This window comes from Chaetodon auriga, chromosome 17 (assembly GCF_051107435.1).
Source record: "Chaetodon auriga isolate fChaAug3 chromosome 17, fChaAug3.hap1, whole genome shotgun sequence".
Lineage (NCBI taxonomy): Eukaryota > Metazoa > Chordata > Actinopteri > Chaetodontiformes > Chaetodontidae > Chaetodon > Chaetodon auriga.
Window position 1 is genome coordinate 15,589,411 of NC_135090.1, and position 15,209 is coordinate 15,604,619.

The window sequence follows — 15,209 nt, forward strand, 5'->3', positions numbered from 1 at the left end:
GAGGTTTGACTGGTGCCCTTTTAGTACTCTTCCCCGAGCAATGTTTTCAATGGAATTAGCGCCACCTAACTCCTAATATTCATATAATAGCAGTGGATGGAAATGTACATAAATTCACATTTTCTTTTGCCCCAAATTTGAGTAGAAACTTGATTTTTGTATTCACTTTCTGTTCCTGTGGTGTCTGATTTGGCATCAGTATATCAAATATAATATAAATACAGCAATAGGGCTGACTTTGCTGCAGACAGACAGCCTAAGAGTCAAGTCCTTCTGCAGGCTGTGCATTTGAACAAAGGTCAGAGGTCTTGGATGTATTTCAGTTAAACACTCTTTAAAACTATGGCAAGGTTTTAAAGGAACAGGTCGGCGAGGGATAAGTTATGAATCGGGGGATGTGGTAATGGCACATAGATCCACAGACATGACATGGATGATAGAGCAATAGAGGTTTTACTGTTTGAATAAATTGAAACTGACAAGTGTAATTTATTTTTTTTCCTACTTGCATTTATCAAGCTATTTTAGAGGCAATTTAGATCCCAATGAAGTCCATTCTCCCAAAGTAGACACACATACACACACACGCTGAGTGATGTGTATTGGCAACATACATCTTCATTAGTGTCCAGTCATATCTCTGCTCTTCTCACACTTTGTGGCTCCAGTTTCTTTGTTCCTCCCTCATGAATGTTAAAATCTCTGCGTATCAACACTCTGTCATAGTGAGGCATAATGACTGAGAGACGCTCAGAGGATTGTTTAGTCAAATTTCCAGTTAATCATGGATATGCTTGCTTAACCTCACGCAGGAAAACATTCTCCAGAGTGAGAAAGAGAGAGGCGCGAATGAGAAATATGACTCTATTTCCATTTTATTGCAATGAGTAAAATTTATGGCAACAATTTTTCCTGGCTGATGCCGAGTTTGAAGACAGGTAGTGCAGGCGCAAAACGAAAGATGATCTCGGCGAATATGACGTCTGGAACGATCTGCTAAGATGGCACTTCTGAATGAAGTCATGTTTTTGTTTTTTAAGGCATTATCACACATGTAGCAGTCCTGGAAGATGCAGACAAATGATCAGATTACACATTTCATCAGTTGCTTAGACGTTTCACCCCAAATCACAAATGCCAACCTGTTGACGGTGCTGGAGCAAATGTCAGAGGAGCTCCAAAATCAGTAGGATTCATCATTTGGGAACCTTGAAACCTTGAAGACGGGAGAAAGCTCTTAGAAAACATATTTTAGTCTATCATTTCAGGAAAGTAAGGGGACTAAGCAAGCCAAATTAATTAAACATATTGAAACCATTACAGCTTATCTGCAGGTGCAGGGGCTTGCTCGACCTCAGCGTTTCTAAAAATGACCTGACCTGTATTTGACGTCTCTAATGTAATATTAACAGATAAGAAACGAGCAGCAGCTAACCTCAGGCATCCAACAGGTAGCGGTATCATGAGGCGAAATAACAATATCAATAGCTTGACGTGAGCCTGACACTGATAGTGATGAACAATTCTATTAGCCCCATTTGATTATTTATAGCTCCAGCTTTTTGCTTTTGGGCTTGTGAAAACTTATTCAACCTTTTAAATATTCAGCTCAGCTTGGGCGTCTGAATGTTTTGACATCTCACTCCTGAGTTGTTTTGCCTTCAAGACAGATTAGTGGGCCAGTGATCTGAAAACAGGCACAACGACCCCGGTAAATAAGTTCAAGTAGTTTAATGAAATCTGTGTGATTACGGTCATTCTTCTCCATTGCCTCTTTGTTTTCACGAGCACCTCCTCAGATACTGTTTAATCAGAAGCCGCTGTATTTAGCAGCCATTCATCACCACAATGCTCTCTCCCACTGTTCACTGCCGCACACATTTCCTCTTTATCACAGCAAAATGTCGTGAACTGAGCTCAGATTTCTCTTGGATGGGGTCCTTACTCAGTCAACCAAAGGCTAACTAGCTAATTAGATCTCAGGCTACCTGCTGTGTTTGCCCTTGAGGAAGGCAGCAGTTTAATACCAGGGAGTGAGTGCAGATTTTTTGTGTGTTTGACAACGTGTAAGTGTACATGAATGACTTCCTGTAGGGATGCATGCACAGTCTTGATGCACATACGTGTGTGCACATTGTTTCTCTTTGCATGTGCACGTGTTTGAGAGAGTGTGTGTGTGTAGTTGTGTGAGGGTAAGTGCTGTTAATGTGAAAGGAAAGGATCAAAGCTGATTGTTCATGTGTGTTTATACATGATTTTCTATCAAAGACCAGTTGTGGCATTCTGCTTCTTCTACGCCCCCGTTGCTTATTTTTAGTCTTTTTACTCTTGTGAAAGAAAAGTTCCGCTTCCATATGTATCAGCAAAGCAACAACACTTCAGTAGACCGCTATTTCCACCAGTGGACACACATGGTTGGTCCAAAACTAATCTGCATATATTGTTACATACACTATATGCACTCAGTGGCCACTTCAGTTGGCAAACCTGTAAAATCTGATGTCTTCCAAAACAGCAGCTCAGCCATAAATTCTGCCTCCACAAAGTTCCAAAGGAGTGTGGAAGAATGTGAGAAACACGTTTATTTTGGTTCAACTTCAGTTCAGTTAGCAGCTCTCTGAAAGTTTGAACAAAAACAATTAACAGACTTGTTACTAAGTTACTTATTTCTATTCTATTATTATTTTTATTGTCAAGTTACTGTTTGAAAGGGAGAGGATCATTTCACTGGTGAGGCTCTACAGGTGTGGACAGGAGAAAATATCGGTAATTATATGAAATAGCTTCTGCTAATATCCACCACATACATCTGACCTCTTATACATTTATGGGCAACATTATCCACAAAATGTAGCCGCATTTATTTTCCAGCCACTTTGATAAAACATCATCCACATACATAAATACGTAAATTACATAAAAACAAAATTATAACAGAGATAATGTAGAAGTTCACGGTGTCATGTAAATTGTTTACAGGTGTGTTCTCATCCTCTCCTCACTACATAAACCTGCTGAGACTCTTCAGGCTAACTAACAGACAGGAAAGTGAGTTCCTCCACTGAAGGAACTCAAGATGAGTGACCAGGGCACATCTTCATACATGTCAGACTCAGTGTACAATGATTTCCGTCTGGAGGGATACTTGTGTGACGCTGTCATCAAAGTCCAGGGTGTCGAATTTAAAATCCACAAGCTCATCCTCTGTAAATGCAGCCCATACTTCCGGTGAGTTGGATATCTGATATCAGGGAGGAGCTGATCAATGTCTATCCCTCAAATGAGATAAAACAAGTACGACATAGAAGAGAGGATATTAAAGACCTGATGGAGAACGTACAGAACATATTTTCAAGGATAATTTAAAAGTTTTACCAGGTTTTGTGTCTGTTTGCACACACTCAGTATAGTTTCCAATTCAAAAGGTTTATGCTGCCATTTAGTGCATTGGGTTCAATACTACTGCAGACTACAAGAGGTTTTTATTGTTATCAGTGTGAAGAAGAGAAAGAAAACACTGAATTCTGTTTCTTTTCAATCCTCTGTTGTGTCTTCATCCTGACCCACAGAGCTCTCTTCCGTCGCTGGTCACCCCCAGACCAGAAGGTCTTTGACATCCCGGGCGTGTCTCCTGCCCCCATGCAGCTCATCATTGAGTTTGCGTACACCGGCATTGTTTCTGTGACGGACGACAACGCAGAAGAGCTGCTACTGGCGGCCGATCAGTTCAACGTAATGGGCATTGTGCGAGCCTGCTGCCACTTCCTGGAGGAGCGGCTCAGCCCACACAACTGCATCGGCATCTGGCGCCTCACCAACATCTGCTTCTCCTCCCGACTGCAGCGCAAGGCCTACCGCTACATCATTGATCACTTCGTGGAGGTTGCTGCCTGTGAGGAGTTTCAGCAGCTCTCCGTGCAGCAACTCACTGACATCCTGGACAGAGACGACCTCAGTGTGACACAGGAGAGCACTGTGTACAAGGCCGTCCTTCGCTGGATCGCCCACGAACCAGAGGAACGGAAAACACACTTGGCTGCACTCTTATCTAAGGTACAATAACGCCACTGCATTGAGTTTAGATTAACCTCTTCAACATGCTGTGTTATCCTGCATATGTGCTGATGAGCACGTTGTTACCATGGTTACCAAATGATTGTTACATAAATATAGGCTATATATATATATATATATATATGGATCAGGAGACTATCAGCATAATCACAGTTGAGCTTTTGAATGTATGCTAAAATCACATAGCTACAATAACAAAGCTTTCACACCACAAGCAAAACACACTGGAGTCCACAGTTGTTTAATTCACACCAGAGCTCCCTTTCACACCAGCTGAGACAAATTAAACAAAAACACCAAATTCGCTTGAATCACACTAAATAGATTCAGAGTGAAAGTGAAAGTTTGGGAGGCTGAGACTGGGTTTAAGACTAACCCAAGACTGAGAGCAAAACACACTAAATTGTGTTCCAGAGCAGCCAATAAGCATCGTTCCCATCATTTCAAATGTTAAAACAACACATATGTACATCCTGAAAGGAAGGCTCCATGTTGTCAACAGATCCCATAAAGAGACCAAAACCAACACTAAATTAATCCTGCTGTCAAGTATTGTCTGTTCATCCAAAGCCTGATATATTTTATCCCTCTTACTTCTCACAGACCTCCATTGTTGTGCAAAATTATTAAAAACACATAAATGAGCCACACTGCTCCTTCATTAGCATAAATTCTGCCAGTTTAGTATTTCCAGTCAATCCCACAAACACCATCCAGCTACTGTTAACGCTCTCGAGCTGAAAATAGTTCCAAACAAATGCACTGTTTGCTCCTGTTTTTGTAATGTTTGTTCGAAACGACAGTGCTCTGCTGTTTTAGGAAATTATTTAGCCTTTTAGAAAAAGTTAAGGTATATGCTTGTGGTCTGTTCTTTAAAGATTTATGTCTTCAGTGAGAACAAATGGACTTGGTGCTGCAGTCAGGCTGGGAAAGTCAGAAAGCATTGCAAGATTACAGTCTTATAATGGATAATAATAATGGATAATAATGAAGATATAGAAAATCACCGGTCTTATCCTTTAAATATGAAATTTAGGTTGACAGGATACATTTGTGAACTTAAATCAGCCTCAGTTAAACCACAGTCCATTACGTCCAATTCAAAAACGTCTCTGTGTAGGTCCGGCTGGCCTTGACAAGTGAAGAGTACATCACACAGAACGTGATGTCCAATGAGCTGGTGAGGACCGATAATCAGTGCCTGCGCATCATCTCAGAAGGCATACATCTCCTCAGCGCAAACATCGTCGATTTCCGTAACCCACAGGCTCGTCCTCGCCTGCCCAGTCACATCCTGTTGGCCATTGGAGGCTGGAGCAGCGGCGCACCAATTAACTGCATTGAGGCCTACAATATCCGCGCTGGCCACTGGGTCACTGTAAACCCTGGTCCGGGTGTCCGTGCCTATCACGGCACTGCCTGCCTCTATGGGAACATCTACTGTATCGGTGGCTTTGACAGTGTGGAGTATTTCAACAGTGTGCACCGATTTGACCTGACCACACACACCTGGCATGAGGCAGCGCCCATGTATTACCGCCGCTGCTATGTGAGCGTCACTGTGCTTAATGGGTGCATCTACGCAATGGGAGGTCATACTGGGCTTGTTCGAATCAGCTCTGCAGAGCGCTACAGGCCCGAGACCAACCAGTGGACTCAAATTGCACCCATGCATGAGGTGAGGAGTGACGCCAACTGCACAACGCTCCACAACAAGGTGAGAGTAGCACTGTTAGATAAACATCTAATTAGTTTTTGAAATGAGCGTAATAAACCCACATCTAAGAATCTATGATGTTCTGTGCATGAAAGTGTTAAGAGATGTATGTTGCTGTATTATATAGTCCTGTAGTTCATTTGTGGGAGGCTGTTTAAGCAGAAAAGTTAATATGTTGAACATTCATGCAGCAACTCTTCATTATAAAGCATGTATGGCACTGGTTGTCAAAATATAAATATAAATAATGTTTTCTTGAAACCAAGAAAGAAAGTGCTAAATCACTTAATGACTCCTGTTCTCCCCAGATTTACATTTGTGGTGGTTTCAATGGACACAACTTCCTGAACACATGTGAATATTACAACCCAGAGACCAACCAGTGGACAATGATCACCCCCATGCACAGCCACCGCAGTGGAATTGGCATTGTTGCATATGATGATCGTGTCTATGCAGTAAGTACATGAAACACTGCTGACGTTCACAAAGCACATTAAGTGTGTGAGGTGAAGAGATTTGGCAAGCAGTTGTTTTAAACTGGTCGAGCTAAATGCTAACATCAGCATGTTTACATGCTCATAATGCCGACGCCAACATGCTGATGCTCAGCAGGTAGCCTGTAATGTGTGCCATGTCCGCCATCTTAGTTTAGCATGTTAGCATGCCAAGATTTGCCAAAGTCATTACAATTCATTTTCAGACATACAAAAATGAAAATCTGCGCCAAATTTCATGGTAAGTCAGAATTGTTGGGAACAGGGTGATGAGAATCTGGTTCTATGTCCTTTTAAACACTCAACCCTTTATTTTACTTTTCCTCTCATTGGTTGGTGGCTTTGACGGCAACAACCGTCTGCGCAGTGCTGAGGCCTACAACCCCCGCACCAACAGGTGGCGCACAGTGTCCTCCATGTTGACCACCCGCAGCAACTTTGGCATCGAAGTGTTTGAGAACCAGCTCTTTGCTGTCGGGGGCTTCAATGGCTTCGGCGTCACCTCCAACGTCGAGTACTACAATGCAGCAACTGATGAGTGGAAGGAGGCCCGTGACATGAACATTTCCCGCAGTGCTCTGTGCTGCTGCCTGGTGTCCAGGCTTCCCAACATGGCCAGCTATGTGGTCCCTCCTCACCTGCTGCAGTTCTTACATTTGGAGGACAGGTCGGTGGCATCTCAAAACTCCATCCAAAGCTCCTGAACACTTGTAGTGCAGCACTGCTCTGTACCACCATCCACCCCGGGCAAGACTTGAAATAAAACTGAGCATCAGACTGAGAGCTCCTTCAGAGAAATTTTAACCTTAGCTAACTTTAGCTAACATTAAATACTTTTACCTCTGCATCCAAAGGAGAGACAGACTGCAGGATCAACACATGAAATCTTCAGCTTTAATTGTCAGCTGTGACTTACCAACAGTTTGTCATTATTACTGTTACTACACAACGACATACTGTAGCTGCCATCTCCAAATACAACAACATCTTTAAATGAGATGATCAAAATAAGACTTTGTTGATCACACAATGGGGAAATGTACTTGTTACAAGAGCAAGGATTAAAAGGAGAGACAGAAAAAGGAACAAATAGACGATTAAAGTGATACGCAATAAAATCAAATGTAGAGCCTGTGTTATATAGAGAAGAGTAGAAAAAATATTTCCTTGTGAAGAATGGGTCATCTTCACGATGATTTTGAATTGCACATGAATAAGATGAATAATAAAATACAGGGTCTTTGTACTATTGACACAGTAAAAAAAAAATATATAGCACAATAAAATATATAAGCACAATAAAAATGTATGTAATATCACACAAGATAAGTTGATGTAATGGATACTGTATTTATATTGACATAAATAATGGAGTAGTGCACAAAGGTAAAGCTGTATCTGTGAACGGCAGTAAATTGGTCTTGTTTTCTAGACACTGATGAACTTATATATTAAATAATACTGTTCTTCACCCACATGATTTTATAATCTCAAAAAACATTTTCTAAAAACATGAATACATACAATTTCTTTAGTGTAATCAGAAACAAAATTTGTGTTTTGTCTAATATGGAATATGTAAAATCAGCTGGGTGTACAGCTCTCTCAGTAGTGTTTACTGTAGTACTAATAGACCCATTTGACCCCCTACCAGACAGACCCGACTCACACACTGACACATGCACATAAGATTACATCACTGACTGACAGAGAGATAAAAAAAAATCAGAGTGGAGGAGTGAAAGAAAGGGCAGTGGAGGAAAAGAAAAGAGTGATGGAGGCAGACGGGGGGGGGATGACAGGGAGATTCAGTCAGAGTACAAGTTGGTGCTGTTGCATGACTTTCTGGCTGATGTCAAGGACTGGATGTTCCACAATCTCCTCCAACTAAATTTGGACAAAACTGGGATTATTCAGGGGGAAGAAAAGCTTGAATGACTTCAGTCTGTCCTTCTCTGTTTTGCCGCACCCCCCCACCCCCCTCTCTCCCTCTCTCTTAATCTCTCTCTTCCTCTCTTTCCCTCCTCTCTTTCTGTCTTTCTCTTCATCGCACAGACAAAGCATTGGTTGCTCATTTTTGGGCAGAGTCACCTTGAGGCAGTGACTGGTCTGTCTGTTCGGGTACATCTGCAGGGGAATATATAGTATGAATGTGTGCTTATTGGACAGTTTTATATCAGAGGATGGAAAAATAAACAACTTTCCTCTTCATCCACTTAAAGCATGACTGGGCTCTTTATTTCGCTCAGATTTCTGCCCTCTGAAACCCTCTTTAAAGTTTGAAGAGACAGCGTGAAAGAGGGGAGTCACTCATTTATGCATTTGTTCCAGAAAACCACAGTATTACACGTGTTCTTCGGCTGCTCTAAGGTGCTGCATTGTTGATCATATTTTTAAGTTTCAAATGATTGATTTTCAGGCTTTGCGAATGTATTCTTGAGCCTAGCATTTATGGTCAGTACTGCCTTTGTCACTAAAACCATCTCAACACATGAAGCATGTGGTCATGACTTGGCAGTATCCACCCTGACACACCTCTGGGGCGAAGCAGAGGGATGGGGGAGGCTCAGACTGTAAATGTTTATCAGGTTTAATGCTCCATTGTCTTTCTCTAGGAACAGAGAGATAGTATAAAATATTAAACTCAACACATATCAACAGATTGACTCTCACTCTTTTTGTGTCTCTGTCCATTGTGGACTCCTCTCCTCCTTCCTCCCAGCACCTTGTCCTTCATTTCTTCAGTTTAATATCTTTGTGTGTGTTGGTGGTGTGTTGGTGTGCCTCCCCGCTGCACCTTCAGACACAGAAACTCTAACATTTCGTGGTTTATCTCTCCGTTAAAGAAATCTCTCTTTTTTTTTGGCTTTTCACAAAAACTCAATCACAGTCAGTCAATCTCAGTTGGCTTTTTTTTTTTTTTTGGCATTACATTTGTAAAGACATTTGTGTCAAAGCACATAAAGGAAAATAGTGGACAAAGGAAAAGAAAGCAGTGACGATTATATTACATTATGTGGTAATGTTGTTTCTCAAATATGGACTGTGCTCTAATAATATTTGGCCTCTGGCATGTGGGGTTGGCAAAATAGGATGTTACATATGAGACATGAGGCAAATTAGTTGTTATCTCATCTTTGGCCAGCGAGAGGGCACTTTTTTGATTCTGACATTTTTCCTAAAGAAATATAACTCTTGTGGCTCTCAGACTCTGATCTCCCACTTCAAAGTTATAACCTCACTAGCATCTGATTGTTTCACATATGCGAAAATATTATGTGAATGTGAACAAGGCTATCACCAGGCAACGTTCATATTGCAGGATCCTGCAAAACCCTGGATTACTTTCAACACCACCATTCTTTAAAATTCTTGGTTACTACAATATCAAGGTTAGGGAAAGATCATGGTTGCAGTAAATAGAAGGGGTGATGTTATTTGCAGGTCTGTGACAGGATCCACGCTCCAGTCTCCTGCATGAATGTTGGACATATTACATGCCAGTGACCCGTCCTGACCTCCAAAAAAAAAAAAATTGTGTAAAATGGGCTGAGCTGGAACAACCCTTTTGTGGGCAAGAACATCAATATTGGATGATCCTGCAAAAGCCTGTGATTACGTAGAGTAACAATGTTTTTAAAACTCTCACTTTCTGCATTCTGCACATGGCAGTATGGAAAGAGGAATGCAAAGAAGAGGGCAGACATTGATGGCATATCTCCCCAGCATGAGAGCTGGATGTGTGGCATCCATCCTCCACACCCTTATTAATTCTTTGTTACATGAAAAAGGAACACTACACTTCCCACACTGGCACTGAATGTTGATATAAGATGTAAATCGTGCAGAATCGTCCAATGTGAACACAATTACTAGTAACGCAAGGGCGATGTGAGCGTTGTTATCTCGTGCATGCCTTTAATAAAGCATAGCGTTAGTTCAGGCAGAGCACTCAGTATTACTCTGCTGATTTGCTCCTGCCAAGGCCTTTTACTGGGTTTGTAGGTTCATTAATGGGGAATCAGCTCTCCCAGCTGAATGCTCATTGCTGCTTGGTTACTTTGGGAACTCCCTCACAAAACAAAGCCTTTTTTTTTTTGCTAAAACTAACTGTTAAAGCTATAAACAGTCAATTCTGTGAGTGTCTCTGACTGAACTATGGTCTGGGCTCAAATACTTGGTGAAGGCTCGAGTCTCCTGCATGTAACTCATCCTGAGGTGCAGAGTAATCTAACATTAAGAGGGGTACTATGCTGTAGTCTTGTGCATGCTTTTATTGGCAATTTGACAACTTGTGGAGCAGAAGTTATAAAATCTTACTTAGTCCTAAGTGGGCAGATTACCAGAACAACTTTCAGATAAAAATGTTTTCAAACACGATGCTGCAAATTTTCAAAGCATTTCAGACTGCTGTGCATGTCTGAAAAGGGGCTCATATAGCCTATGCATGCTCGTGTCCCCTGGAAATATGACGAAAGGTCTTATACAAATAGAGGCTGACAATCCCAACTGTTACACCGCCCACACACACGTTGGGGAGGAGCCCTGACATGCACAAAGCACAGAGGTTTTTAAAAAATTATTAGCTAAAGTTGCTTGGCTGATGGTCGATGTCCTAAAAGCTCTGTGCAATACAACTTTAATAGCACTGGCAACAGGGTACACACACACACACACACGCACACACACATACGCACACACACATACGCAGAGCCATTTCATCCTCCCTTATTTGCAATGTCTGGTTTCACTGTCTCCTCCACTTTCTGTCTCTGCTTCTCCTTCGTCTGTCTGCATGCTATGTAGCCGAGGGCTAAAATACAGCTCCTCGCTCATAAAACTAGTGAAAAACACACAGTTATTGTTCTGTGTGAGCAACTGTCAGCAAACTGACAAACGACACAGAATTAGTGCTTCGTGACACAGTTAGATCATGACATTAACAGCGTGGAGCCCGTGTGTGTATTTATGCCCGTGCAAGTGAGTAGATGTGTGTTTGAGAGTGTGTGTGTACTACGTACTGTGTGATGTGTTAATATTAAGCCACTACATACTGTACTATGCTATGTTCCACTATGTACAATGTGTGTATGAGGTAGAAAGCGGGAGTGTGTGCAGCACCTGAGGGCTTTGTTCTGTACTGGTGCAATAAAAGACACATTAGAGAAAGAGAGGGATTACAGGAAAAAACATTATCACCCATAAATGGTGTTTTTTTTTTCTTTCTCTCTCTCACAGAAAAAAAAATAAACAATAAATCTGTGTGGGTGTGAGAAGCAACAGAGCAGAGTTTCACATGATGCATCTCACTGGAAATCCTGCAAATGCGAAGATTTAGGGCAACATACATTTTTGAGGAATTTGACATTCGGTTTTGCTGTAACGCGCTGAGGCAAAAAATAAATAAATAAGTAACATTTTACAACCTCAAGTGTACCAATCGGCATCCTGCGAGAGCTGTGACACACTGTCGGTCGCATCAGAAGAGAAAAAAATAGATCAGAGGAAGTCTGGCGAGAAGAATCTGGAGGATGAAGAAAGAGAGAAGAGGAGGATGAGAGGAGGATGGTGGCTTAAAGATAAGGGAGGGAGGACATAGCGGAAGAGAGAAAGAGAGAGTTAGTGGTGTGTGTGTGTATTGAGTGGAAAGAATTGATTTCCACTGTCAGGCTCAACACCTGTCTCACCCTCATAGTGTGTGTGAGGCAGGTGTTTGTGTGTGTTTTAGAGGGGATGAACAGACAATAGTTTCCCAATTGGAAAGGATTCAATTTATACTCAATCTATCCACTGCCTCCTTCTCTTTCTGTCTTTCTCTCTCTCTCTCTCTTTCTCTCTCCCTCACAGACACACACACACACACACACACACACACGACAGCGCTTACACCCTTGACCTCTGTATGACCTCTGTCTGTTTCCTCTTACCTGTGTGTCAGTCATGTGACATCAGACTGACAACGCTGCTCTGCTTTCGTTCACAGTCACTGTCCTGTTCACCATCCAACAATCACATTGGAGAATAACACCCCCCCCCCCCCCCCCCCCCCCCACCCCATTTCTATGAGGCCTATTTCCATAGTTTTTACCATCATTTTCAGAATAATATCATCGATGTGGAGGAAGTATTCAGATTTTCCCACTCTGTAAAAATACTGTAAAAGTTAAAGTCCTGCATTGAAAATGTTATTTAAGTCAAACTGTGTAAGTATAAGCAAGAAAATGTACTTAAAGTATTAAAAGTAAAAGTACTCAATGCAGAAATATGTCCCCTGTGACTGTTATCCTATTATATATGATGTTTTTAGATAATTACTACTCATGTAATTATATAATAGCAGGATTGTACTGTCCTGCACAGTAAGGCAACTAATGATTGCTTTTCTTATGGATTCGCCTGCTGCTTATTGTCCTGATTGATCAATTGTTTGGTTAGTAAAAATTCAGAAAATAGAGAGGAAAACCATCACAATTATGCAGAGCTCAGAGGGACACCTTCACAAAGCACGCTCCATCCAACCAAGAGCCCAAACTTAAAATAATTCAAAGGAAAAGTAGCAAATCTTCACTTTTGAGAAGCTGGAATCATGAAATGTTTTTGCAAGAAAATTGGCTTTAATGATGTGAAAACATCATTGTGTGATTTATGCCTGCTGAGACTGAGCATTTATTTCCATGCCGTACTAAAAACAAACTCCACCGACTCTTGTCATGTGGCCATGAAATGAGTTGACCTGTGAAGCCCCTGAGACTTTTGGCCGATATAAATAAAAATGACTCGACTTCACTTGCTTTGCTCCTGACGAAAATGATGGTCCAATCTAGGAAAGAAAAGACTCCAAACCAAAATAACCAAATTATCCTTTCATAACGAGTCAATATTATGCAACTCTAGTGACAAATGATCTTGCAAAGCTGCACTCGCTGTGGTGTTTGTGCTGTATGTTCACTGTGTGCCTGGAGAGGTGGCTGCAGCATTTCGTCTTCCTCCAGCCCTCAGCAGACTGGTGCCCAGGGAAAGACTCCTCTATTCAGTCCGTCTGTGCAACAGCCTCCCCTGACAACCCAGGAGGTCAAACCACTGTCACTCACAGTGATATGGAGAGAAAGACTGAGAGAGAGAGAGAGCAAAGTGAACATACAGAGGGGAGATAAGTAGAGAAAGAGGGAGAGTGAAAAGAAAGGGCACATACAGAAGGGAAGTGGTAGGAGAAGAGATGAGAATCCAAATGAATCTTCTTCACCCAACGGACAGACTGTCAAGCTCTGTGTGTGTGCATATGTGTGTGTGTGTGTGTGTGTGTGTGTGTGTGTGTGTGAGTGTGTGTCTGTCTTACCTACTAATTGAAATGCGATGAGGTGTGAAACACCCCTTTAAAAGACCTATCACTGTGTGTGAAGCTAAATGCGTGTTTGGGGGGGTTATATGTGTGTGTGTGTGTGTGTGTGTGTGTGTGTGTGTGTGTGTGCGCGCGTGTGTGTGTAATGCATATTAACTCCTTTTGACCATAGATACAATAAAATGTGTGTGTTTGCGAGTGTGTTAAATGCAAATGTGTGACTGCCATACTAAGGTAGGGATGTTCCTAATTGCATGCAACATGTTTGCAGCCATCAAATTAATCCGTGAGGCCAATGTGAGCACAAGCACTATACACCATGCAATATAAACAAGAGTGTGACAAATATGTATCACACATAAGTGAATTTGCATATTTGTCCACATGCATAGGCTACAATAAGGCATGAGAGCTTGGTATCCTGTGGATGTGTCCATGTGAATGTGACTCTGTGAGTGTATGTGTATAATTTCATTTTGCTGTCTCAGCCTCTTGTTAAGGAGCCATTTAGAGCTCAGGTTGAGTTTCTTCAGTGCCTCCTGACACTTCTTTCCTCCTCACTGCCTCTCTGGCTTCCACCATCTTTTCTCCATCTCTGTCTCATTATCTCTGCCTCTTTCTCTGTCTGTCTTCTCTCCTCCTCTCATCTTCTGTCCGCTCTTTCTCTCCTCGGCTGTATCTCCTTGCTGCACGCCACAATCTTTAACTTGTTAATCAGAGGGTTTGCTTTATTTGTGGTGAGTAAAATGTTTAAGTTGGAAAAGGCTACCAACGTACGGCTGAAAAACACACTGATCCTCTGGCTAAATTGTGAAGTATATTAGATATAGCAGAAATAACACCAGTCAGTGCAGTTTTGATTATGCAGCCTGTATGAGTTTTCACTTAACAGCTGAAATATTTTGGCTAATGACAGTTTTTGCTGTGGTAATTAAAGATATTCAGTTGCAGCACGATGCTCCAATAGCACTAACCAAGTATGTGTTTGCTGTGTGAAAGTGACCACGTTGCTTAAAATGCAATTTAATCTGTGTGTTTGTGAGTACGAGTGAGGTTATGAGAGTATCTATACTCACCTACGTATAGCCTTTGCACTGCAGCTGTTTGCATATGCAGTAGATGTTCATGTGTGTGTGTGTCTGTGTGTGTGTGTATAAGAAGCCCTGTATATGTTCCCTATCAGATTGGTGGAGCGTGATATTACACTCTGAGCTTATGTACATATTCATCCATTTGCACACACACATAAACACAGAGACACTGAAAGTCACTTGCCCTCTGAGGCCCTATTAAAACTATACTGTGATATCATCACGCATAAATATCCATATTTTTAGAAAATACTGATTTTTTTTTTTTCCAGAGGTAGACATGTCTGAGAGCCTGACGGTGTTAAAGCAGCTGTGCATGCATACCTGCAGTCATAACATTGAATAATTGCAACAGATTCAATATGTTACTGAAAATGTAGCCTCACACAGCCTGGCTCTGTGCAGTGATGCTCACACAAGTTTCGAGAAGCAGGGACACGCACTGGACTCTCATCTGTCTAACACTGTGACAAATCAAAACCATTTTCGAC

General features: G+C 41.7%; 1 protein-coding gene across 1 annotated transcript; it reads left to right on the forward strand.

The window, feature by feature from the left end:
- Nucleotides 1-3,076: 3,076 nt before the first annotated feature.
- On the forward strand, nucleotides 3,077-6,992 carry LOC143335282 (kelch-like protein 10). The gene is made up of 5 exons (XM_076754576.1): nucleotides 3,077-3,228; nucleotides 3,570-4,053; nucleotides 5,195-5,791; nucleotides 6,100-6,248; nucleotides 6,620-6,992. The coding sequence occupies exons 1-5, from the start codon at nucleotides 3,077-3,079 to the stop codon at nucleotides 6,990-6,992; spliced, it is 1,755 nt and encodes a 584-aa protein (XP_076610691.1).
- The last annotated feature ends 8,217 nt before the right edge of the window (nucleotides 6,993-15,209 follow it).

What these genes read in the sequence shown, in the direction of transcription:
- LOC143335282 (XM_076754576.1), top strand. Translation starts at nt 3,077, where the DNA reads ATGAGTGACCAGGGCACATCTTCATACATGTCAGACTCAGTGTACAAT. An exon ending in TGGCTGCACTCTTATCTAAG is followed by an intron (nt 4,054 to 5,194) that starts GTACAATAACGC and finishes GTCTCTGTGTAG; the next exon opens with GTCCGGCTGGCCTTGACAAG. An exon ending in GCACAACGCTCCACAACAAG is followed by an intron (nt 5,792 to 6,099) that starts GTGAGAGTAGCA and finishes TGTTCTCCCCAG; the next exon opens with ATTTACATTTGTGGTGGTTT.